The 23,810-nt window shown below is 33.4% G+C and overlaps 9 protein-coding genes and 4 non-coding genes across 13 annotated transcripts; 5 read left to right on the top strand and 8 right to left on the bottom strand.

The window, feature by feature from the left end:
• Positions 1 to 313: 313 nt before the first annotated feature.
• Positions 314 to 1,351, top strand: DFA_04577 (uncharacterized protein; the record flags this gene model as incomplete). The annotated part of the gene is made up of 2 exons (XM_004360245.1): positions 314 to 816; positions 838 to 1,351. The coding sequence occupies 2 exons, from the start codon at positions 314 to 316 to the stop codon at positions 1,349 to 1,351; spliced, it is 1,017 nt and encodes a 338-aa protein (XP_004360302.1).
• A 1,928-nt stretch (positions 1,352 to 3,279) lies between these two features.
• Positions 3,280 to 3,353, top strand: DFA_04576. Its single transcript has one exon. It is a non-coding gene; the product is annotated as a tRNA-Val (tRNA).
• Positions 3,354 to 4,341: 988 nt separating this feature from the next.
• DFA_04575 lies at positions 4,342 to 4,413 on the top strand. The gene has a single exon. It is a non-coding gene; the product is annotated as a tRNA-Asp (tRNA).
• A 628-nt stretch (positions 4,414 to 5,041) lies between these two features.
• DFA_04574 lies at positions 5,042 to 5,113 on the bottom strand. Its single transcript has one exon. It is a non-coding gene; the product is annotated as a tRNA-Asp (tRNA).
• Positions 5,114 to 6,896: 1,783 nt separating this feature from the next.
• Positions 6,897 to 7,004, top strand: DFA_04573 (uncharacterized protein; the record flags this gene model as incomplete). The annotated part of the gene is made up of 1 exon (XM_004360244.1): positions 6,897 to 7,004. The coding sequence occupies one exon, from the start codon at positions 6,897 to 6,899 to the stop codon at positions 7,002 to 7,004; it is 108 nt and encodes a 35-aa protein (XP_004360301.1).
• A 2,854-nt stretch (positions 7,005 to 9,858) lies between these two features.
• On the bottom strand, positions 9,859 to 9,932 carry DFA_04572. The gene has a single exon. It is a non-coding gene; the product is annotated as a tRNA-Val (tRNA).
• A 612-nt stretch (positions 9,933 to 10,544) lies between these two features.
• Positions 10,545 to 12,384, bottom strand: asns (asparagine synthetase; the record flags this gene model as incomplete). The annotated part of the gene is made up of 3 exons (XM_004360243.1): positions 10,545 to 11,776; positions 11,866 to 11,977; positions 12,061 to 12,384. The coding sequence occupies 3 exons, from the start codon at positions 12,382 to 12,384 to the stop codon at positions 10,545 to 10,547; spliced, it is 1,668 nt and encodes a 555-aa protein (XP_004360300.1).
• Positions 12,385 to 13,065: 681 nt separating this feature from the next.
• Positions 13,066 to 15,033, bottom strand: DFA_04570 (BTB/POZ domain-containing protein; the record flags this gene model as incomplete). The annotated part of the gene is made up of 4 exons (XM_004360242.1): positions 13,066 to 13,351; positions 13,424 to 13,705; positions 13,781 to 14,454; positions 14,479 to 15,033. 4 exons carry the CDS (start codon positions 15,031 to 15,033, stop codon positions 13,066 to 13,068), a joined length of 1,797 nt encoding a protein of 598 aa, XP_004360299.1.
• Positions 15,034 to 17,049: 2,016 nt separating this feature from the next.
• On the top strand, positions 17,050 to 18,746 carry DFA_04569 (galactose-binding domain-containing protein; the record flags this gene model as incomplete). The annotated part of the gene is made up of 3 exons (XM_004360241.1): positions 17,050 to 17,839; positions 17,915 to 18,677; positions 18,740 to 18,746. The coding sequence occupies 3 exons, from the start codon at positions 17,050 to 17,052 to the stop codon at positions 18,744 to 18,746; spliced, it is 1,560 nt and encodes a 519-aa protein (XP_004360298.1).
• An 87-nt stretch (positions 18,747 to 18,833) lies between these two features.
• DFA_04568 (uncharacterized protein) lies at positions 18,834 to 19,298 on the bottom strand (the record flags this gene model as incomplete). The annotated part of the gene is made up of 2 exons (XM_004360240.1): positions 18,834 to 19,126; positions 19,193 to 19,298. 2 exons carry the CDS (start codon positions 19,296 to 19,298, stop codon positions 18,834 to 18,836), a joined length of 399 nt encoding a protein of 132 aa, XP_004360297.1.
• A 124-nt stretch (positions 19,299 to 19,422) lies between these two features.
• Positions 19,423 to 19,752, bottom strand: DFA_04567 (uncharacterized protein; the record flags this gene model as incomplete). Its single annotated transcript, XM_004360239.1, has 1 exon — positions 19,423 to 19,752. One exon carries the CDS (start codon positions 19,750 to 19,752, stop codon positions 19,423 to 19,425), a length of 330 nt encoding a protein of 109 aa, XP_004360296.1.
• Positions 19,753 to 19,989: 237 nt separating this feature from the next.
• On the bottom strand, positions 19,990 to 21,833 carry DFA_04566 (galactose-binding domain-containing protein; the record flags this gene model as incomplete). Its single annotated transcript, XM_004360238.1, has 2 exons — positions 19,990 to 20,906; positions 21,008 to 21,833. 2 exons carry the CDS (start codon positions 21,831 to 21,833, stop codon positions 19,990 to 19,992), a joined length of 1,743 nt encoding a protein of 580 aa, XP_004360295.1.
• Positions 21,834 to 22,632: 799 nt separating this feature from the next.
• On the bottom strand, positions 22,633 to 23,381 carry DFA_04565 (uncharacterized protein; the record flags this gene model as incomplete). The annotated part of the gene is made up of 2 exons (XM_004360237.1): positions 22,633 to 22,977; positions 23,100 to 23,381. 2 exons carry the CDS (start codon positions 23,379 to 23,381, stop codon positions 22,633 to 22,635), a joined length of 627 nt encoding a protein of 208 aa, XP_004360294.1.
• Between the last annotated feature and the right edge of the window lie 429 nt (positions 23,382 to 23,810).

Raw genomic sequence — 23,810 nt, 5'->3', positions numbered from 1 at the left:
ATTAAGTTTAATATATTTAAAGCTGATGGTTCGTCTCATGAAAATTTAATTTCATTAATTAATTTCGTTTATAACAAACGTTTCATTGCATCGTCACCTCACAGCTTTTTATTTATAACCACACCAACAGACACACCAATGAATAGATGACAAAGCAACCAATAATATCAACCAACTCAACTTAACATAACTTGCATACATCATGATTTGTTATACTACTCTTTATTTTTAAAGACAACCAAGAGTAGTATAAATATGATTAAAAAGTACTCTACAACTCGATATATAAATATTATTATTATTATTAAAAGAAATGAATCAAAAACCAATATTTGTTATAACACAAGGATTTAGTAAACAAGGTAGTAGTGTAATTAAAACATTGGTATCAGAGAATGAATATCAATTGGTTGCATTGACAAGTAAACCTGTTGATGATGACAGTCGTCGAGATCAAGTCGCACGATTACAAGAGAAACAAGTACGTGTAGTACAATGTAACGTGTCTGACAAGGATGCATTGGTTCAGGTGTTTAGAGGTGCCTATGGAGCATTCTTGGTCAAACCTCTAGTCTCTCCATTTGAACCAAACTTTAAAGAACGTGAATTTGCAGCCCTCCAAGTACAAATCGATGCAGCCATTGAAGCTCAAGTCACTCATATCATCATCTCTGGTACTGATAGCGGTCATTTTACAAATGATCAGACGACTGTCTTGGATGACTCCACCACCACCTATCGTACACCAATTCAAAAGTATTTAGAAGAAAAGGCTACCAATGATCCAAAGTCTACTACCAAATACGTTTCAACAATGTATCTATCATTTTTCTATAGTAATCTAATTGAATTCTCAAGACCATTGGTAGAGACTGATTCTTCTGATGGATCACAATCATTCACGTTTGCCATTCCATTTGACGTTGACCAAAAGATTCCCTATGTCGATCCATACACATCGACTGGTCGCGTAGTGTCACTCTTTTTACACGACCCTGTCAAGTACAACCGTGCTACTCTTGCAGTCGTCGCAGAGTATCTCACACCTGGCACCATTGCTAGCACATTTTCAGAGGTCACTGGTCTCAAGGCCACCTATCGTTTCCAAACTGAACAAAACTTTTTGGATGCCTCTGGACTCGGCCAAGCACCCCCAGAATACCAAATGATGGGTAAAGCCTTGTACAGTAATTTCAGAAAGTCTGTTCTCGATCCGTTCGTCTTTAAGTACTGTGATACCTCACTCTCGAATCAACTCGTACCAAATCAATCAACCTTTAAACAATTCCTTCAAAATACAAATTGGAAGGGTGAATCTTATCAAGACTTTAGATTCAAATTAAATAAATAAATAAATAAAAATAAATAATAAAGAGATAATTATTAATATAAAAAACTAAAAGAAACAAAAGTTGATAAAATTGATTTTTTTTTTAAAAGTTCAGGATGTGAACCATTTTAGCAATTCATTTATTGTTTGTTGATTATTTATTATTAATGATATAGAAAGTAATAGAGAGAGAGATAGAGATAGAGAGGGAGAGGGAGAGGGAGTGAAGAATATGGTGATGAAGTAGAGTTTCAAGAGTTATATATATATAATATTTAACTTGAATATATATATTCTATTTTTTGAGACGGTCGGAATGATGATCAAGGCTAGAAGATTAATCAAAGGATAATAGTTTGAATACGTTTATTTATGTATAATGGTTGTATTCATAAAGGCCCACAATAATAATAATTCCAACTTTTATAAAATTCTTTAGTCTTTAATGACATACCTAATCTATCTAGCTTAAATATAATAACCAATGAATGGTTGTTCTCTTCGTGGGTTGAGGAGGATGCGTAGATGATTTGAAACAACTAGGAGACATTTTTCATCAGGAGGACCCAGTCGAAACTATTTCAAAGGTATCATGATATTACTGGATCTTATTGATGATGGTAAGATGATAGTGATGCGAAATTAGTACGAATAAGCTCATCCTAATTAGTTACAGATCTGCCTATGTACACTCCTTGCATCTCAAAGAACACCTGAAAGGATACCAATGGTTAGTAGTTTAATTATTTTGTTTTAAAAAACGGCCAAAATTTTTTTTTTTTTTTTTTTTTCATAAATCTGGACTCTAGTCGTCGGACAATAGAGTAATTATGGTTTATTTGTTTTAATTTTAATTAAAATAGTTAGAGTTTCTGTTAGTATAGGGGCTTGTAGCCCCGTTGTTGGGTGTTATTGTTTCTTATATTATTATTATTATATTATTATTATATTATTATTATATTATTCTTATATTGTTATTATTTTATTATTGTATTATTTTACAAAAATTTTTTTTAAAGTAATTCTTTTCCTGTTCTCTCCTATCGGGAAGAGTAGTACTCAGAAGTTACAAAGTTTTATTAATTATACATTTTAATTGACCAGCAAGAAATAAAGATTATCTCGAGAAGAATTAAAGTTAATTTGTTCTGGGGGTTGTCCATGTCTATGATACATGTTATATGGACGTTGATCATGTATCTTATTGTATAGTGTCAAGCATGTTGGATTGTTTTGGATTGTTGCTTGTTCTAAAAATAAATTGGTTAAAGATATCGCTTTTTTTTTTTTTTTTTTTTTCTCAGCACTCTAAGCTGTAATAGTGGGAAAAATAAGTATTCTAAGTAATCATTATTATTAATAAAATTAAAATATTATTATTATTAATATTATTATTGATAGATGAAGAGAGAATAGAAGAAGATGAAGGTGTTGACGCAAATATGGCACCCATCTTCTTCTAATTTTAGTACCATACTTGCGGTGAAACCTTAAGCCTTGGGTGCGTCCAAGACCGACTGCCGCTCTCAACTCTCGCGCCGATTTACTCCCCATTGTGGACACTCGTCTTTACGTGTTGCATATTGTATTTGAGATGTCAGATGGCTTTCTATCGCGACGGCCCAGTAGGTCCTCCACTACCTTCCCGTTACTTGTTGCAGTCTGGCTACCCAATCTCCTGCTGAGAAGGGGAAACTAACCCGGTCATCCTTCCGTGGGGGTGTCCTGTCTCTAGATCCCTAGAGTCGGATGGTTTTTCTCCTCAATCCCCCCAATTGTGTCAAGTTAAACGTTGGCGCCAAAGGTAAAGTTCGAGGGCAGGATTCGAACCTATGACCTTTACGTTCCCGGGGTAGCACACTCCCGACTCACTTGCCACGCCATGCCCTGTATTATTTTACAAAATTTTGCGATGATGGCGGTTGTTTTGGCATTGCAGACATCTTAAAGTCAGGATGGTGTAGTTGGTTATCACAAAACCTTAACACGGTTTGGGTCATGGGTTCGATTCCCATTCTTGATAAATCTTTTTGTTTTTCTGGCCTCTGTATTTTTTTTTCAGATCTGGTTCTCCAGACTGTCTGCTATCGTTTTATCCAACTTTTATCGTTTTCCGTTGAATCCTGATTGAAAATTAGTTGAAAAAAAAAAAAGTGTTGACTTTTGTTTTTGTTTTTTTTTTCCAAGCTTTCAAATGGCAAAAAAAATATCCTAAACAATCAAGGTTTTGTATAGAATGTTTACAAGAAATGTTGAATAATCCCCATTCAGCTTGTCTAAAATTGATTTAAAGAAAATTGTTTTACATTTGGTTGTTTCTCTTATGCACTAGAAAAGTCTTTATATGGTCTATTTGGCATCCTTTAATCATTTATTCCTTTTATCCATTCTGTGGACAGTTTTGAGAGTAAGAAAAACAATTGTATTGAAATGATAATCAGTTTAACTAGGAATTCATTTGATCATTTCTCTCCACAATGAAAGAGAGAGGTTTAGTTCTACAGGGTGTGATTTCCTTTATATTCAGTCATAAAACTGCAACCTTTGTCCCTCAGAATGTAGATAATTCGTGGATTGTTTGGCAGTACATGAGGGGTTTTATTCTAGAGGGTTAATTGCAAGCCAAAAATATCCTAAAATTAAAAGTTTTACTTGGAACTTTCTAAAATGGACCATATTGTGCTTGTTTTGCAATAGAAATAAATAACTAAAAGGTAAATTCAGTTATTATTTCTTATTATTAATGCTCCTCAATATAAAGCACCAACAACAACAACAACAAACTCATCAATATCAAGCACCAAAACAACAATATCAAGCACCAACTTCTAGAAATTTTAATTTAGAAAGAGGAAATGAAGTTGATCTTTTCACCCTACAAATTTTCTGACATCTCAATGATCCATCATCTGGAAATTTACTTTTGTCAATCAATTTGAGCTGATTCAGACCCAAAAAATTAGGGCGGCCGGGGGTCAAATATTTAATTTTTGTTAATGGCATATATCAGTTCCCTTTTGGTCTAGTGGTGAGGATTTTCGCCTGTCACGCGAAAGGCCCGAGTTCAATTCTCGGAAGGGGAGATCCTTTTTTCTTTCTTTTTTTGCCCCCTGCCGCCGCAGCCGCTTGTTTTCATGTTTATCGTGTTCTCCTCTTCATTCTCTATCGATTTACTAAGGTTTCATTCATTTTTATCAAATCTTCACCGAGATATCATTCAAGCAAGTACTACGAAAAAAAAAAATGTCGATGGTAAAAAAAAATAGAACTAAGATGAATGTAGATAAAGGTGCTTTAAACGATTTAAACAAGAACTATATAATAATTAATATCCAACACTTTTGCCAATTTTGGTCAAAAAAATGGAATTTCATTTAATGGAGGGTTCCAAGGTCTACTTTTACATCTTTTAATCAAATATCTCTCTAAATTGTTGGTGGTCTGAATTGATTATTTTTCCCCTAGGATTTAATGAAAATGAATGAAACTTTGATGAATCTATCAGAAATAAAGAGGATAACACGATAAACATTAAAAAGGAGTTAAAACTTTTTTTTTTTACCAAAATGTATTTTTATTGATTTCGCGGCGAGGATTTGATGAAAATGAATGAAACCTTGATGGATCGATAGTAAATGAAGAGGAGAACACGATAAACATGAAAACAAGCGGCTGCGGCGGCAGGGGGCAAAAAAAGAAAGAAAAAAGGATCTCCCCTTCCGAGAATTGAACTCGGGCCTTTCGCGTGACAGGCGAAAATCCTCACCACTAGACCAAAAGGGAACTGATATGTGCCATTTCCCAAATTAAATATTTGACCCCCCGGCAGCCGCCCTAATAGGGCATGGCGTGGCAAGTGAGTCGGGAGTGTGCGATCCCGGGAACGTAAAGGTCATAGGTTCGAATCCTGCCCTCGAACTTTACCTTTGGCGCCAACGTTTAACTTGACACAATTGGGGGGATTGAGGAGAAAAACCATCCGACTCTAGGGATCTAGAGACAGGACACCCCCACGGAAGGATGACCGGGTTAGTTTCCCCTTCTCAGCAGGAGATTGGGTAGCCAGACTGCAACAAGTAACGGGAAGGTAGTGGAGGACCTACTGGGCCGTCGCGATAGAAAGCCATCTGACATCTCAAATACAATATGCAACACGTAAAGACGAGTGTCCACAATGGGGAGTAAATCGGCGCGAGAGTTGAGAGCGGCAGTCGGTCTTGGACGCACCCAAGGCTTAAGGTTTCACCGCAAGTATGGTAATTTCGGAGTTGGTGCCATATTTGCGTCAACCTCAAACAAACTCCAATGACTATAAACTTGGTCGCTGCAACACTAGAACGAATATGGTTCCGACGTAATGATCTACGTCACCAAAGAGATGAACCATTCACTGAACAATACCTGCGAGCTAGATTGATAAGTGATATGCGACATATTATAAAAGTAAAATGGGACAAGACGTTAGAATTATGTAATCGATGGCATTTGGCTCTAATGAACCAAACCGATGAATCAGTAATACATACGATTGCAGAACGAATACAAACTATCATCCTTCGATTCTCCTCCAACTACAACCATCCTACTGTCTACAAGATCGCACTACCTAGTCATTTAGAGAGGTACAAGACTCTGCGTACACTACATCTATAATCGATCACCTCAACCTCATTCTTTTCATCCTCCTCAACACCTTCATCATCTTCTTCTCTCTCTTCATCTATCAATAATAATATTAATAATATAATAATTTACTAAATAATAATAATAACATAGAATAATTATATAACACAATATTACAGCCTATAGTGCTGAGAAAAAAAAAAAAAAAAAAAAAGCGATATCTTTAACCAATTTATTTTTAGAACAACCTACAATCCAAAACAATCCAACAAGCTTGACACTATACAATAAGATACATGATCAACGTCCATAAAACATGTATCATAGACATGGACAACCCCCAGAACAAATTAACTTTAATTCTTCTCGAGATAATCTTTATTTCTTGCTGGTCAATTAAAATGTATAATTAATAAAACTTTGTAACTTCTGAGTACTACTCTTCCCGATAGGAGAGAACAGACCCTAATTTTTTTAGGTCTGAATCAGTTCAAATTGATTGACAAAAGTCGTTTCCAGATAGGATCTATGTGCCATTGGTTTTGGGTCCTATTGAGCCATGGTATTGCAGGTAGATGCGGAGCGATAGATCATGTATTGAGATGTCAGTAAAATAATGTTACAAAAAAAGAATGAGATTCATGAATGATCATTTTGCTTTGTGTTGACATCAGATATAAAACATGAAACAACTAAGATGTTCAAAGAAAAGATGATTGGGAAACAATAGAAATGAAAATGACTTAACTAAACCAATCCCAACAAGAGATAAAAATAATATTCTGGTTGGATGCAGAGGCAGACGAATTGGTAGAAGAGATAGATGTAATTAATGGAGAAAATTAAATAGAAAAATAGATGAGATTTATAGGATTGGTGACAGATGATAATCACAAAGATATTTTATACTAGAGGTCAATAATATGATATTATATTCTCGAGCATGACAATCCTATTAAGGGTAAGAGTGATTACCGTATGGATGGAGATGAAAAATAATGGTACGGTGGATGATAAGGGAGACAAAGGTGATCATGGTGGTATTGTTTAAAATGTTATACAGAATATAGAAAATGGTTACATTTTAATAATAAGAGATTGTCAAGTAGTTGTATTCTTGTCTATTTAAATCCATATATTCATATAAATAATCATAATAGCTTTAGATTAGATGGTAAAGTGGTGATTAATTATAATATAATAAAAGATGAATATATAAAGATATTCATTCTATATTCTATTCATTATTACTATAGTAATTATTCATTCTTTTGTATTCATCTTTTTATTCTAATCCTTTTATAATTGTTGATCCAGACGACTATCGATCAAGTTGAAAAAAAAAATTGTATTAAATTAATTTTAAATTTATTATGATCACCATTTCGATTCGGTGGAAGCAGATTTCTTTTAACCAAAACAACAATCAAATTATTGCAGTTGACCGTCTACATACAACAACAATTGCAGCAACTGCAACTACCAGCAGCAACTACAACCGATGAAGTGGAGAGGTTTCAAAAGAAAAGTTGATGTGAAAGATGGAGATGGAATATTCGAATCATTCTACTTTCTTTCCATCTGCGTATCCATTGACAATGACGAGGATGAAGAAAACGATGTGAGCTACTCGAGCGATACGACGACGACTGTCAAGGGATTTGCTCCAGTCGATCGTCCAACCAACCCAAATAGTCAGACTATTCATTTATAGGAAAGTGTTATAATTAAAGAATGATGGTAGTTTGGTGTTTATCTGTCTCTGTACCTGAGGTAGAGACAACACACAATTGGACGATGATTGTAAGGACAATATTGATATCATTCAAAAAGAGATAAGAAGTTAATCGAGAATGAGGAATGCATCATCATCATCATCATCACATCATATGACAAGAAGGAAAAGAAGAAGAGAATCAAAGCCAAGACAACAACAACTACAATAATAATAATAATAGTAATAATAATATAATACCTTTACGAAAACATTAAAGCACGCAATCGAGCATGCCAACGTGCACATTGTCAAATGGATATACGAGAATAGAGGAGCTAGGTACTACATCAACCCCGACCACAGGTAGAGATGAATGACGTTCCACCATATCATCTACATCCACGACAATGATATCACGAAAACGACAACATCCTCACCACTGAATGTTCAACTACAGCAGACACAAAACAACAATCTACTTTAACGAAAGCCCGCCGATGCAGTGTTAAAAGAACGAATCAAGTGATGAGACACCACAGTCTGATCCTACCGAAAATAGATTCGAGTCCTCACCGCTAAAATGCAATATTCAGTATAATCGTCAGTACCATCTCAAGAACCACATCACGCCATTTCATCTCAAGGTGTGTCACATCTACAATCAAACTGAAGAGAAAGATGATGTCATCTTTCAATTAATCATACCCCATCTAAAATTAATAATAATAATAATAATAATAATAATAATAATAACTCAGAACAACCATCGTGACCATCATCACATGTAAGTTGACAAATATTCGATTATTATTGTCAAGAAAGGATCGAGATTGGAGGGGTCAGAGTCAAGTACAAAAATACCGAATGAATATTGCGTCACCATTCGATGCCAACCTTTTACTCAACAAGTTGGAAACCATCTGTTGACACTCAAACTTTTCATCAACATTTTTGTATTTATCATCATTACACTATGTCGTTATGATACGTGTCATTCAATCAATCACACTCACCACTCCTCCAACTTTTAATAATACTAATAATCTAAACAAGAATTCTAGTAATAATAACATTTCAACCAATTCACCAACAACCATTGATCAAACTTTGATTGACATTCAAGATTGGATTGGTTATAGTATTATTAACAGATGAATCAAATAGTCATTTGGTCAAACTGGAAACAACCGACATATATCTTGATACAACTCAGGTATATGGTCGCGTTGGTAGATTTATGAACCATCTTTACCACCAAAGAAGAATAGTAAATGATCAAAGTAGAAATAATAATAATAATAATAATAATAATAATAATAATAATAATAATAATAATAATAATAGTGAATCATTTTCCTGCAAGAGAAAAAGGCAAAAAAATAGCGAGAGGATCGTGCCAAGAACATTTGAAGAGAAGAAAATCTATCTCCTTATTATTTATTTCTTCTTCTCGTCATCACTTTCAAACATTAGGGATTTTAATTTCTTTTCAGATTTTGAAATTGATTTTTGGATTTCTTCATCACTTCTTCATCATCATCATCTTCATCCATTTCCTCTTTTTCTTCTTCTTCTTCATCATCCTTCTTCTTTAAAAGATTATAATTAATGATAATTGATTTTATATTATTGGCTTATTAATGTACCTGATGAAACATTGGTTGAGATAAAAGGGTGATTTGGAACAACAGTTACCAGTGTAATTTACCACTAGTGCATTACATCCCCCCCCCTACTTATACTACACGAGGCCAACATCTCGAGGTGAACGATGTTCAAATCTAGGTTCAACTGTCACAATAGCAAACTCTACTGGTATCTATTAGTGACGATAGTGTCACTATTGTGTTCATTATCAAATGCACAATATTTAAAAATCATAAATAAATAATTTAAAGAAAATTAAAAAAAAAAAAAAATGTCATAAATAATCCCCATATTATTCCAGATATGTTTCAGCAAATCTCCCCATCTTTGGTTAATTGGAGTAGGAAAACTATTAGTTCATGTAAATGAGACTCACCAAAAGAGTGCAGGCAAAAAAATAATCCAATCTTTTTTTTTTGCCCACTAATTTTCTATCAGGATTCAACGGAAAACGATAAAAGTTGGATAAAACGATAGTAGACAGTCAGGAGAGCCAAGATGTGGAAAAAAAAAATACAGAGGCCAGCAAAACAAAAAGATTTATCAAGAATGGGAATCGAACCCATGACCCAAACCGTGTTAAGGTTTTGTGATAACCAACTACACCATCCTGACTTTAAGATGTCTGCATTATCAAAACAACCGCCATCATCGCAAAATATTGTGCGCAAACTCCAATGAATATCACTTGAAAGAATATTACTTAATGAACCATTCACCTAACAATATCTGCTAGGTAGACTACTAAATGAGACATGTAATCAAATTAAACTGTGTCAAGACGTTAGAATTACTGATGAACAGGTAATGCATACAAATACTGAACGAAACTTCCACAAAAGGTCAATTTGCCTTGGCGTCTTGGATTTTAAAGGGGTAAGCTTAACTGTTTATCCTGCCAGGCAGTCATATGCTTGTTTCAAGGATTAAGCCATGTATGTCAAAGTACGGCTAGACTGCAGGCGGCTATTGATCAGAGGGACATGTAGCACTTTGGATGTGGAAAGAGTCATTTAAGAGTATCAACAATTACCAGTAAACAAAATGATATTCAACAAATATAAATCATCAACTCGATTTTTAAATCTATAAAAAATTACATCAAATATATAATGATTAAATTTATTTAAATTTTTTAAACTTTTACTATTATTATTATTATTATTATTATTATTAACGTTATTAATATTAATTTGTAGATCACCAACAGAACTGTTGATGTTTGGATTAGAGGGTAGTTTGAAGATGAACCTTTTGAGCACGACCAGAAGGATCAGAAGAGGCACCCCAAGTTGGAACCCAGTGGGCGACAGTCTCACGACATTGTTGACCTGGGAAGATTTGTTCAAAGATTCTACGGTAAAAGAAAGCTTCCTTGGTGGCTGGGGTGTCATCTGGGAAGTAAATGTCACACTTGGCAAATTCTTCATCGCTGACTTCAGATTCGGCGTGGTCTCTGAGACCGTCGATCCAGCTGTATCCGACACCGTCAGAGAATTGTTCCTTTTGTCTCCAGAGGACAGAGTCTGGGAGGTATGGCTTCTCGGCGCCAGTGGTAGCAAAGGCCTTTCTGAGGATATACTTTTCCATACGCTTCTTGCCCTCGGGATCGGTACACAGCTTGTGGACTGGGTCGATTGCCATGGCAGTCTCGAGGAAGTGCTTGTCGAGGAATGGCACACGAGCTTCGACACCCCAGGCCATGGTCGACTTGTTGGCACGCAGACAATCAAAGTTGTGGAGTGCCTTGATACGTCGACAACACTCCTTGTGGAACTCTTCCTTGGAGGGAGCGTTGTGGAAGTAGAGGTAGCCGCCAAAGACCTCGTCTGAGCCCTCGCCCGACAAGACCATCTTGACGCCCATAGCCTTGATCTTGCGCGACAAGAAATACATGGGTGTCGAGGCACGGATCGTGGTCACATCGTACGTCTCGAGGTGACGAATGACGTCGGGTAGCGCATCGATACCTTCCTGTACGGTAAAGTTGAATTCATGGTGAGCAGTACCCAAGTACTTGGCAACGTCACGAGCAGCGGCGAGATCGGGTGCGTCCTTTAACCCAATGCAAAAGCTGTGGAGACGTGGCCACCAAGCAGGCGATTGCTCATTGTCTTCTGTACGCTTCTCGGCGTGACGCGATGCAATCGATGCTACAAGCGACGAGTCGAGACCACCCGACAACAACACACCATATGGAACATCACACATCATTCTCGATACAACAGCCTTTTCAAATGACTCTTTGATCAATGCCAATGCTTGTGCTTCGGTCTGGAACTCTGGTACATGTTCATCAAACCACTTGGGGTTATAATATCTAATAAATTCCTTGGTCTTGCTTGAATAATAATGACCTGGTGGGAATGATTGGAATCTTACACAATCATCTTTCAATGCTTTCATTTCACTTGCAAACCATGTTGATCCATCTTTTCCCCATCCAATATATAATGGTACTAAAAGAAAAATAAGAAAAAAAAACAAAAAGGAAAAGAAATTAGAATATATATATATGAATGATTATAGATATTTGATTTTGTCATACCAACACCAATTGGATCACGAGCAGCTAAATAACTCTTGGTCTTGGTATCATATAATACAAATGCAAAATCACCACTAAGAGAATCTACAAAGTTGTCACCTTCTTCTTCATACTAAGATAATAATAGAAAGATGTGATTAGTATATTATACTCTGTCTTATTCTCTATATATTTCTATATTTCTATAATTCTTACAGCATGAAGAATTGGTTCACAATCACTATGAGTCTTGAATGTATGCTTTCCGCTTGAAAGATATAGTTCTCTGAGTGCTTTGTGGTTGTAGATTTCACCGTTGACGGTCAAGGCAATGGTTTCATCTTCGTTTAATAATGGTTGAGCACCACTTTCGAGATCGACAATGGCAAGACGTTCATGAGTGAGGATAGAATCACCAGAGGAGAATACACCGTTCCAATCTGGTCCTCTATGACGAATACGTGAAGACAATGATAATGCCTTCTTACGTAATTGTTGAGGTGATTCAGATGATCCTAAAATCGCTAAAATTCCACACATTATTAAATTAAATTAAATAGATAGTTATTTTTTTTAAAAATAGAAAGTAGAGATAGATAATATAATAATAATAAGATAGATATATTATATTATTATTGTATGATGATTGTGATGATGTTTATACAAATGATGGTGAAAGAGTGGGGTCTTAAATAGATGGTGGTAATAAAGAAAAAATTAAAAATAAGGGTGTGTTTGTCATCTGCCACCATTCTACTTTTGGGTTGGGATGAGAATTGCTTTGGAAAAAAAAATATCTGGGGTCTGTGAGCTGATTTTTTACAAAAAAATCAATGGCTGATGTTAAGATAAGCCTAGGTAATGTCATAGTGCATATGCTCAGACGACCGTCGTCCTCTAAACTGAAACAAAAAAACAAACAACGACACGGTGATAGATATTTTTCAATTCGATTTCTCAAGAATCAAGTCTTTCGCAAAAACAACAGCTTCCCTCTTCCCTCAATCTCTTTTAGTTATTTCGATGACAATGAACATACAACCAAAAACTGATCAGTTTTTTTGACCTAAAATTAATGATTGATGATGTGTACTATACTACTTTTTTTTTAAAAATTGAGAAACCATTGTTTGAATTTATTCTTTGAGAATGATTAAAGAAAAAAGAAGATAATTTGAAAACCCAAAAGGTGGATGATACACCTTTATCTTTATCCTATCTTTATCCCATTCCAGGTATAGTTGAAAGTACTTTTGAACGATTTCTAATAGTTTTTGGTTTCTTCCAACCCTTTTTTCTAATTGCTACTTCATGATTGGTATTATCGAAAATGGTTGAATCTTTGATGGTTGAACAACTAAGGTTGGATGATTTATCAAAAGTAGATCCTGTAAAATGAACCTCTGTCAAATCGCAATGAGAGAAATCACATCCTTCCAATTTACAATTTGTAAATTTTGATCCTGATAAATCTGAACATGCAAACTTTGTTCCTCTTAGATCAGATCTACAAAATAAATAAGTTAAATCAATTAGTAAACTTTTCTTTTTTTCTTTTTTTTTCTTTTTTTTTTCATACCCATTAAAATTTGTATTGTAAGCAATAGTTTCATATAAAACATTATTTGTAAAGGTAGCATTATAAACTTTAGCATTTGAGAATTTAACACCAATACCATAGTTGCTATCGAAAAAACAACCTTCTAGATTGGATCCAACAAAATTGGCAGATTGAACATTGGTCGATTTGATAATGGATTTGGAAAGATTGGCAAATTCAAATAATGCACAACTAAGATCCAACCCCGATAAATTTAATTTTGTTAACCATAATCCTCTAAATCTTGGATAATCATAACATCTATAAAAAGAAAAAGGAAAAATAAATATTAATAAATAAAATAATAATATTTTTTTTTAAATGTTTGATATGTACGAATTAATTAAATTAATTATATCACTACGAGTAATTTCAGGTTCATCACGAATAGCAGCAGCCAATTCTTCAATACCAAAGAATTCAGCTTCCATTAATAGACCTTTTGTATTGATACCAACAGGTGAGAAATATCTATCAGTTCTTAAAAAGTCCAAGATACATGAAAAATAGTTTGGATTACGATCGATAAAGATAGTGTCATCTTCTGCGACAACATTGATTTGCATTTCAACGATTTTGTAGAGGACAGAGTTTCGACACTTGAGTATAGAGTTTAGAGATGTGGCAAATATACTACCACCAACATTGAAATTGACTGGAGTACTACGATCAATTTCAACTCCACCAATCATTATCTTGTTATAGTTGTTGTTTCTTTTTTGTTGTTGTGGTTGTAGATTGGTTACAGAGCTTGCAGTCATGGTATGATTAATATTATGATTATTTACAGTGTTTGGTGTGACAGTATCAAAGTTATTGTTATTATTTGGTGGTAATGAATTGATTGGTGGCGTAGAATTGGGTGATAACGATGAAGTTGATGATGTACTAGTACTTGATGAATTTGATTTTAATGATGATGGTTCAGATGGTGATGTTGAAGATGAATTTACAGTATTTATATTATTTGCGTTAGGTTCAATAATCGATTGATGATGAGGATCATCATCCTTTATATTATTATTATTATTAACCATCGTTGAGATTGGGGGACGAATTAAATGTTGATTATGACCAAGCGAACCATTACCATTACCATAGTTGTAATACTTTTTTCTCAAAGAGGTTGATCTAACCATCAATTCAATATCCTCAGATTGTGAAGAATTAGATGCCGTACATGATGAATTGGTATAGTCAAATTGAAAGTTTTTAATGTCTAGTTCATGTGCTGCTCTTGTCAATGTTACTAGATCAGAATCATCATCTGAATCTGAACCATTCATTTTCTTCTTATTATTACTCTTTTTCTTTTGTTGTTGTTGTTGTTGAGTTGTAGTTGTAGTAATAGCAGTATTTGTAGTTTGTTTATTATTATTATTATTATTATTAATTAAAGTTAATGGTGGAGCTAGTAATGTTCTAGTAGGTTGATTCAATACCGATCTTGGTGAATGATGATAAGCATGAGGAATGGTGGATGATAATGATGTTGATGTTGATGAAGAGAGTGTGGCTGAAACTAATGTGGAAGGAAGCAATTGGTCGCGATCGACTTGAGCACTGCTGTTTTTGTCCATCGTTGTCATTGTTTGTGTTTTTCGAAAGAAAATAAATTAAAATCTAGAATTTAAATTAAATAGTGTAAAAGAGAGAGGGAGAGTTGTACGGTATATAGTATAGTATATATTATTATATGTATGTATTTAATGTATATATGTATATAGTAGTATTAAACAAAGACAACAATAATAGGAGGAATAAATAAAATTAAAGTAACTAAAATAATAAAAAAAAAATGTGTGTGTGATAGAGGTAGATAAAAAGAGAAGAGATTGATGAGGAATCAAACTCTTGAGTATGTTTAATAATATAAAGTTACAACAAACAAACAACGAGGTGATAGTATTTTTAATAATTATAATGGTACATACTTTACTTGAAATTGGCACAATTTTTGGAACCACCCGAGCAGCTGCTTGTCTCAGCCGATCTCATTCTGGAGAATGGGGTCTTGAAAACCATTTCCGATCGGATTATAATCATTATTATTATTATCTTCTCTCTCTTTGTGTGTGTGAACAATGAAAGGAAAGCTGATTCAGATATTCTGATGATGTTTATAAAAGTCAATGTACTACAACACACAACTACCTACCTACCTACCTAGTCTCTAGTTAATCCTACTATATAATATAATAGTTATATGAAAAAAGTTACTTCCAAGTATTTTAAATCACACCAACAACCCGACTATTAGTTTTAGTTCTTCTTATAAAAAGTAAAGAGATACTGTGACAACGATCTTCTATATTAATTTACTTGAACTTGGCTCACTATATCGGTCATTCCTAGTTCACCCATTCAGCCCTTCAAAGTCACCTCTCAATCTGTATTAGCCGCGTCACCAATTTATAAATACAAATATTCCTTGTAAATCATAAATTTCTTTTGAAATCAAATAATTAGATCATCGTCATTTCATTTAATCTATCGTCATTGAATTGTATTTTGTAAACAACAATATTACTCTGACAATTCTTCTTCTTCTCGTAGTACTACATAACACAATCATGCAATATACAATATTTATTTGGTAAAGGTGATGACATGATCATCATCATCATCATATGACGGTAGGATTATCATAACAACAAATGTAGACTATATTGAATGTTTCTAAACGTAAATATATATAGATGTACCAAACCTCATCATCATCACCATCAATATCATCTATTAAAATTAATTTATTTTAAAAGTCCTTTTAGATTGAATACGACGTCTTCCTACCAACTATATCCTAATGCGCTTATATATATATCACCTCTTTTCCCGCATATCCAAAAGATTTAAACAGCGGTGTTTGGTTGGGGGGGTAAAAGATTTACCAATTCGAACCCCACTCACACACCACCAATGTTAACATGTTGGAGAGATAAGATAATAATAATTCAAGAGATGAGCTGACAAGACTGACTTTTTTCAAACACACACATCAACTTTTGTTTATTTGTAGTCAATAACAAGAGATTTATCTTGGCATGTTCAAAAGAAAAAAGGGGGGGGGAGTAAAGAGGAAAGAGTGTGATGAAAAGATAATAGATTATCATTTATCATTTATTTGTATACAACCAAAAAATAATATTAACATCACAACCACCACTCGCACACACTCACATGTGACCAGTGTGGGTAGTAGAAAAAAGAGTATTATGTAATTTAGAATTACAATTCTTCCTTTTTCTAAAATGATGGTTCTATCCTCCCTTGTCCAACAACAATCCAAAAATATTTATATGGAATAAGTTTGGTGATACAATTTAATGAAATATTACCTCCTCTCCTCTCTGCCTTGTTTCTTTATTTGTCAATCTTTTTCTATAATTTATTTTATCCACAAAAATAATCACAAACAATCCTTGTACCACCTCTACCCTCTAATCATTAATTTATTTTATTTATTATTTATATATAAAATTATATTTCTATTTTTTTTGTAATATTATCATTCCATAGTTATTTTTGTGATAGGTAGTAATAAATAGTAATAATAATAATAGTAATAATATAATTTATAATTTATAATTTTAATTTTTTAAAAAATGTTTAAATATTATATATATTTATTATTTGTAATATTTTATATTGGTATAATCTTTGGACAAGATTCACAAGATGGAAAAGAATTATCAATGAAAGGATTAAAGATTGATGGTCTAAAGATTGTCAATGAAGATGGAAAAAATATTTTTATTCGAGGTGTCAATCGTCCTGGCACAGAATACAGTTGCGTGCAACACAAGAAAATCTTTGACGGTCCCTTTGACGCCCACTCGGTTTCCGAGATGAAGAATTGGAACATCAATGCAGTCCGTGTGCCATTGAATGAAGACTGTTGGCTTGGAACCAATGGGCCAGAGACTGAATACTTTGGTGACGCCTACCGAAAAGCAATCATCAACTGGGTGACGTTGCTCACTCACCACAACCTCGCCGTCATTATCGATCTCCATTGGACCGGTGCCAATGGTGGAAAGTCCAAGGCTATCAAACAAGAAATCATGCCAAACAAATTAAACTCTCCACGATTCTGGAAATCGGTTGCCGCCTCTTTCAAAGACAACTCTGGTGTCATTTTCGATCTCTTTAACGAGCCATACCCATATGATGATGGAAAGGGTTCAAAAATCGGTTGGGAGTCACCCGCCGCTTGGGAATGTTGGAGAGATGGAGTCAATTGTGGAAAGGATGTCAATTTTGAACCAGTTGGTATGCAAGGTCTTGTTGATGTTGTTCGTGAAGCTGGTGCTTCCAATATCATCCTTACTGGTGGTGTTTCTTATTCTACCTCTTTAACTTTATTTAATCAATATGCTCCAGAAGATCCATTAAGTAAGTTAAAAAAATAGAAATAGAAAATATTAAGATTTAAAAAAATAATTAATCAATTTTCTTTTTTTTTTGTAGATAATTTAGGAGCATCATTACATTCATATGATTTTAACAAATGTAGATCAAAAGGATGTTGGGATAGATATTTAAAACCAGTACTTGAATCACATGTAATTGTTGCCACGGAGACTGGACAACGTGATTGTAAAAATGACTATATCCGTGACTTTTTAACATATTGCGATCAAAACAACATTGGTTATTTGGCATGGTCATGGCTAAAGGCTGGTTGCGAAGGTCCAGCTTTGATTACAGAGTATGATGGCCATCCAACTGGTTTTGGTAGAGGATACCGTGAACACTTGTTGTCCATTGCCAATGGTGAGAAGCCATTTATCACAGACACCTTTGATATTTACAATGACCGTTTGACCTATCGTTTTGAAGATTTTTCTGGAAACACCACTGTCCATCGTTTCGACGACTCTTCTGTCGCACATGAAGGCAAATATTCCATCTACTATGAACCACTTGCCAACGCTGCCCTCTATTTCCGTTGTTGGGGTTGCATCGACCCATCAATCCACAAGACCATCGAACTCTACATCAACGGTGGACAACAAGGTGGTCAACAAGTCAAAATCGAGTTGTTACATTTGGACGAAGCAGAGCAAAGTAGCAAGGTTATCCAATCATACCAAATCCGCGACATCATTGACGGTGGAGAAATTCAAGCCAACACTTGGGTAAAGGCTGTCATTGATCTAGAAGGTCTTCCACAAGATGTCGTCTATGATGGTATTTGGGTCAACCCAACCGAAGGTGATCAATCTCCAATGTATCTAGACAAGATTACTGTTCGTGCCAAAATTGATCCACCCATTCCTTCCGCCTATGAAGATTCTGAAGAAAGTGTTGCTTCCTTTATTCAATATCCAATTTTATTAATACTATTATTATCAATTATTATGATTACTTTTTAAAAAATAAATTATTAATTAATATTATTAAATTCTTGTTTTAATTTATCAAATTGTGATAATAATTGTTGATACTGATTGTTTTTTAAATGAAGATTTGATTGTAATTCTTGATATGACTTTTCAGCATTATCAAAAGCTGATTGAGAATCTTTTAATTTTGATTCCAAGTCTTGAATTTCTCTATCTAAATTGTATAATATTGCTTCTCCACTTTCACCAATTGAATCTATTGATTGTGTTGATTGACTTGATTGATCTTGTGATGTTTTTACTTTAATTTCTTCAATCTCTTCCATTTCTTGATCTAAACAAAAAATAAAAAAATGTATTAATACTCTTTTTTTTGAATCAATATGATTTTATTTCATACATTGAGATAATCTATTAAATTTAATTAAACTATAAGTTTTTTCAATATTAATATCATCATTTGTTTTAATAATTAATTTATCCAATTCATTTTTAACATTTTCCATTATTTGATATTGATTTGAATATCCTTCTCTTTAAAAAAATAAAGAAATATTAGATTCATAACTATTTATTCTATTCTATTTATTTTTACTTACAATTCAATATTTAAATTATTATTAAAAAAATTTAAATCATTTGATAATTCTTGTATTTCTTTACAATAGTAATATTTTGATTATTTGTTTGAATTTTGTATTGTAATTTCTTTAGATTAAACTTGAATAGATTAAATTTATATTTATTCTCCCAATATAATAGATCCAATCCTCCAAGTTGATGTTGATATTTATCATGACATGTTTGAATTGATTCTAAATATAATTCTTTATCTAGTACCTTTGTTTTTTGAAATTGATATAATCTTAATAATTGTTTTAATTCTTCTTTTACATTTTCATAAATCATAAAATTATTATTTTTATTATCTCTATCAATTATTTGATTATTATTATTCATTCTTTTTTTAAAAAGTAAAAAATAATAAAAATGATGGAAGTAGGAAAGAAGAAGAAGTTTTTATAATTAATTTTTTTTTATATAAGTTTGGTTTTAAATTTTATAAACTGATTATAATTGGTTCATTTAAAAAAAAATACTATATTATTATTATTATTATTATTATTATTATTATTATTATTATTATTATTATTATTATTATTAATATTATTAAAATTTATGATTTCTTAGTATTATTTAAAATAATAAAAAATAAGATAATAAAATAATAGTTGTGAAGAATAATTTTTGAGTCATTATTATTAATTTTGAAGAAGATGATTCTTCAGATTGATCTTGCCATTCAGCAGGCATTGGTGGGTCGATATAGGCACGGATAGTGACCTTGTCGACAAAGAGAGGTGATTGATAGGTTGCATTGGGTGGTTTCAACCAGATACCATCGTATTGTGTGCCTTTGGGAAGTGCACCGAGATCGGCTATCACCTTGACCCACTTGTCGGCGGGGATAGACTGGCCAAGCAAAGAGTCAAGTGAAAAGGTTTGCATCACCGTGTTACTACCGTCTTCGTTGAGTTGTAAAAGACATAGATCGAGTTGTTGACCACCTTGGAATCCACCATTAACCCAGAATTCTACCTGCTTGTGAATATCGGTTTGTACGCAACCCCAGCATCTAAGATGGAGTGTTTGGTCAGTCTCTGGATGATAAAAGATGGCATATTCACCTTCGTGAACGACATCTGAGCTGTTGGAGAGCATTGCCTTGTCGGTGGACCAATTGTCAACCCAATGTGTAAACTTGTCGTTAAACATATCAAATGTGTCACTGTAGAATGGCTCTTCGTTGTTGGCTAGTGCGTTGAGATGCAACTTTAGACCACGACCATACACAGTTGGTGTGCCGTCATAGTCGGTAATAAGCGATGGATTGTCACATGGAGCTACCAACCATGACCATGCCAAATAATGGATATCATTTTGATCACAATAGTGAAGGAAATCACGAATGAAATCCGTCTTGCAATCACGTTGTCCAGTCTCGGTTGCTACAATTGGATATTTCTCAAACACTGGTCTAAGATAAGTATCCCAACATCCTCTTGATCTACAAAAATTAAAATCATATGAATGTATTGCTGCTCCCATTTGATCTAAAAAAAAAATAGAAATAGAAATAGAAAAAATAGTAGAAATTAATATATGTATGTATTAAATATTTTGGTTTGTTTTGTTTTGTTTTGTTTATACATACTAATTGGATCAACAGGAATATATTGAAGGAATTTTGTTAAAGATGTGGCATATTGAATACCAGAAAGAATGACTATATTTTTTGAACCGGTTGAACGGACGGCACTGACGAGTTGTTGCATGCCGGCTGGTTTATAGGTGATGGTGTCACCACAGTCTACTCCATCTCTCCAACACTTCCAGGCATTTTCACTGTCCCAATCGTTACCGTATGGATATGGCTCGTTGTAGAGATCAAAGAGGACGGCGGTATTATCGATGAATGTGTTGGCAACCGACTTCCAAAAAGTGGGAGAGTTGACACTGTTGGGCATTGGAATTTGTTTCTCTGCCAAGATACTACCTCCTCCATCACCAGCCCAATGCAAATCGATAATGACGGCAATATTGAGACTTGTAATATCATTGATGTACTGTGTGATGGCCTTGCGATAGGCTGCTCCAAAGTGGTCACTCTCCTTGGCGTGTAAACCGAGCCAGCAGTCTTCATTCAGTGGCACACGGACTGCATTGATGTTCCAATTAACCATTTCTTTGAGATGATCCATATCTGACGGTCCGTCAAATATCTTTCCGTACTGCACGCAACAGTATTCCGTGCCGGGACGATTGGCACCACGCAACTGGATGACTTCTCCCTTTCCATTTTTGATAAACTTTCCTTCAACGTGTAATCCCTTGACCGAGTATTCAATCAGTTCTCCATTGACCTGATGATTGGAATGAGATATAATTGAAAGTAATACAATTGCGATAATGTATAAACTAAATACAAATGTTGAATGATGTGGTGATAGTGATCCACGACAATGATGATTTTTTATCATTTTTTAAAAAAATAAATTTATCCTTTCTAAATATTAATATTTATATATATAATTATTAATATATGTTGAAAATATGAATACAAATGTGGATGGACAAAGATAATTATATATTAATATTTATATATATATATAGAAATAAAATAGAATATTTAAAGAAAGAAAGATAGAAAAATGATTAATAAAAAAACTACTACTTAATACTTCCACAAACAACACACTCATATCATATATACTACCACCAATTTTAAAAAGAGATTGGTCGACGATGAGGAAGAGGAGGAGGAGTAGTTGTTTTTGATATGATTGCATCATCAGTCATCATATTTTCATCGAGAGAGGGAGTGAGTTGTGTGGGAGTATGAAAAAATGTCAGGACTATTCTTCTTCTTTCACACCCTTCTTTACACTCATCACACACACACACTGCTAACCAACATTACAGTCTAAAGAGTGGGGTGATATGGGTTTTAAAATATTAGTTTAGGATCATTCCATTGCTAAACATTTTTAAAATAAATATTTCTCTCTCTTAATCACTATCAAAATGGATCCATCTGTATTTGATCTATACCCCCTCAACCTTGTCTACGCATCATCAACCATGGTCATTATCCTAACCGATTCCAATTAAAAGTGTAGAGTTTGTCCAGACACCATTAAATGATATCCGGACGAAAAGGTGGATGTACCATCAAAAAAAAAAAAAAAGTGGAAATTAAATAATGATATATATATATTTATTTATTAATAATAATTTTATTTACATGTAGAGATGATCATTAATAACGATATCCTCTTATTATTCATCATCATCATCCTCATCCTCCTCCTCCTCCTCCTCTATTTCTTCTTCTTGTTGATAATAATTTACCTTTTGATCTTTAATGATAATATTATTATCACTTTGTTGTTGTTCTTTTTCTTTTATCTTTTTCTTCTCCTCTTCCTCTTTTTTTAATAATAAATGTTCATTTAATAATTTAACAAGTATGTCGCCATGACATGGATTGACACCTGGTTCTTTTCCTTTACACCAACAACCCAATCGTTTTCCAACCAACTCTTCCAATGAATTCATCAATTCTTTATTCTTTCTAACATGTTGTTCATATTTGTTTACAATATCATATAATCCATCACTATTCTATAATTGTTTAAAAAACAACAAAAGAGAAAGAAAGAAAGAAAGAAAGAATTATAAATAATTAAATCAAAATAATTATTACAATCTATCTATCTATCTATCCATCGATGTCGATATCATACGCCTCTAGTAAAAGGATTGTGCCATTTGGATTGAGGTAGATCCCATCCACCTCTTTTAATTCTTCTACCAATATAAAGATCACAATCCTGAATCACTACACCATTCTTTCTTTGTAATCTAACAACTGTCGTTTTATGATTAATCTTTTTATCAATCAAAGTAGAAGTAGAAGTAGAAGGTAACTTTTCAAAATATTTAGATACACTCTCTTTTTCTCTTTTAACTATCTTTATTTGTTGTTTATTATCTTCTTCTACTATTTCTTTTCTCTTTGTTGACATTTTTGTAAATTAAATCATCTGATTGATTTGAACTCGTCAGTTATGATATCATACTTAAAAACATCAAGAATTTAATTGAATTCTTGGAAATTGAGAAGATCTCATTTTGATTAATTAATTCGTAATTTTATCTGCACACATATGTGTATGTGAGTTGGACACTGTTTATTGATCATGATCTTTTGATTGATTGATTGATTTTCATCAGTGTTGTTGAAGGAAGGAGGGAAGGGATCCAATCCATTTTTGAATAAAAAAAAAATGGAACTTTTGGTATTTGTTGTTGTTGTTGGATGAGAATAATAATTAGTTGTTGTAATTCAAATATGATGATAATGAGGTTGGGTTGGGTTGGGTTTGGGGGAGGGATAGATCAAACTTTATAAACTTGACTCTTTTGTTTGTTTGTTGTTTGTTGTTTGTTGTGTA

Source organism: Cavenderia fasciculata, assembly GCF_000203815.1.
Source record: "Cavenderia fasciculata unplaced genomic scaffold Scf_Dfasci-G-o-33e01.r1-3, whole genome shotgun sequence".
In the NCBI taxonomy this organism is placed as follows: domain Eukaryota; phylum Evosea; class Eumycetozoa; order Acytosteliales; family Cavenderiaceae; genus Cavenderia; species Cavenderia fasciculata.
This window is presented reverse-complemented; position numbering and strand designations above follow the sequence as displayed.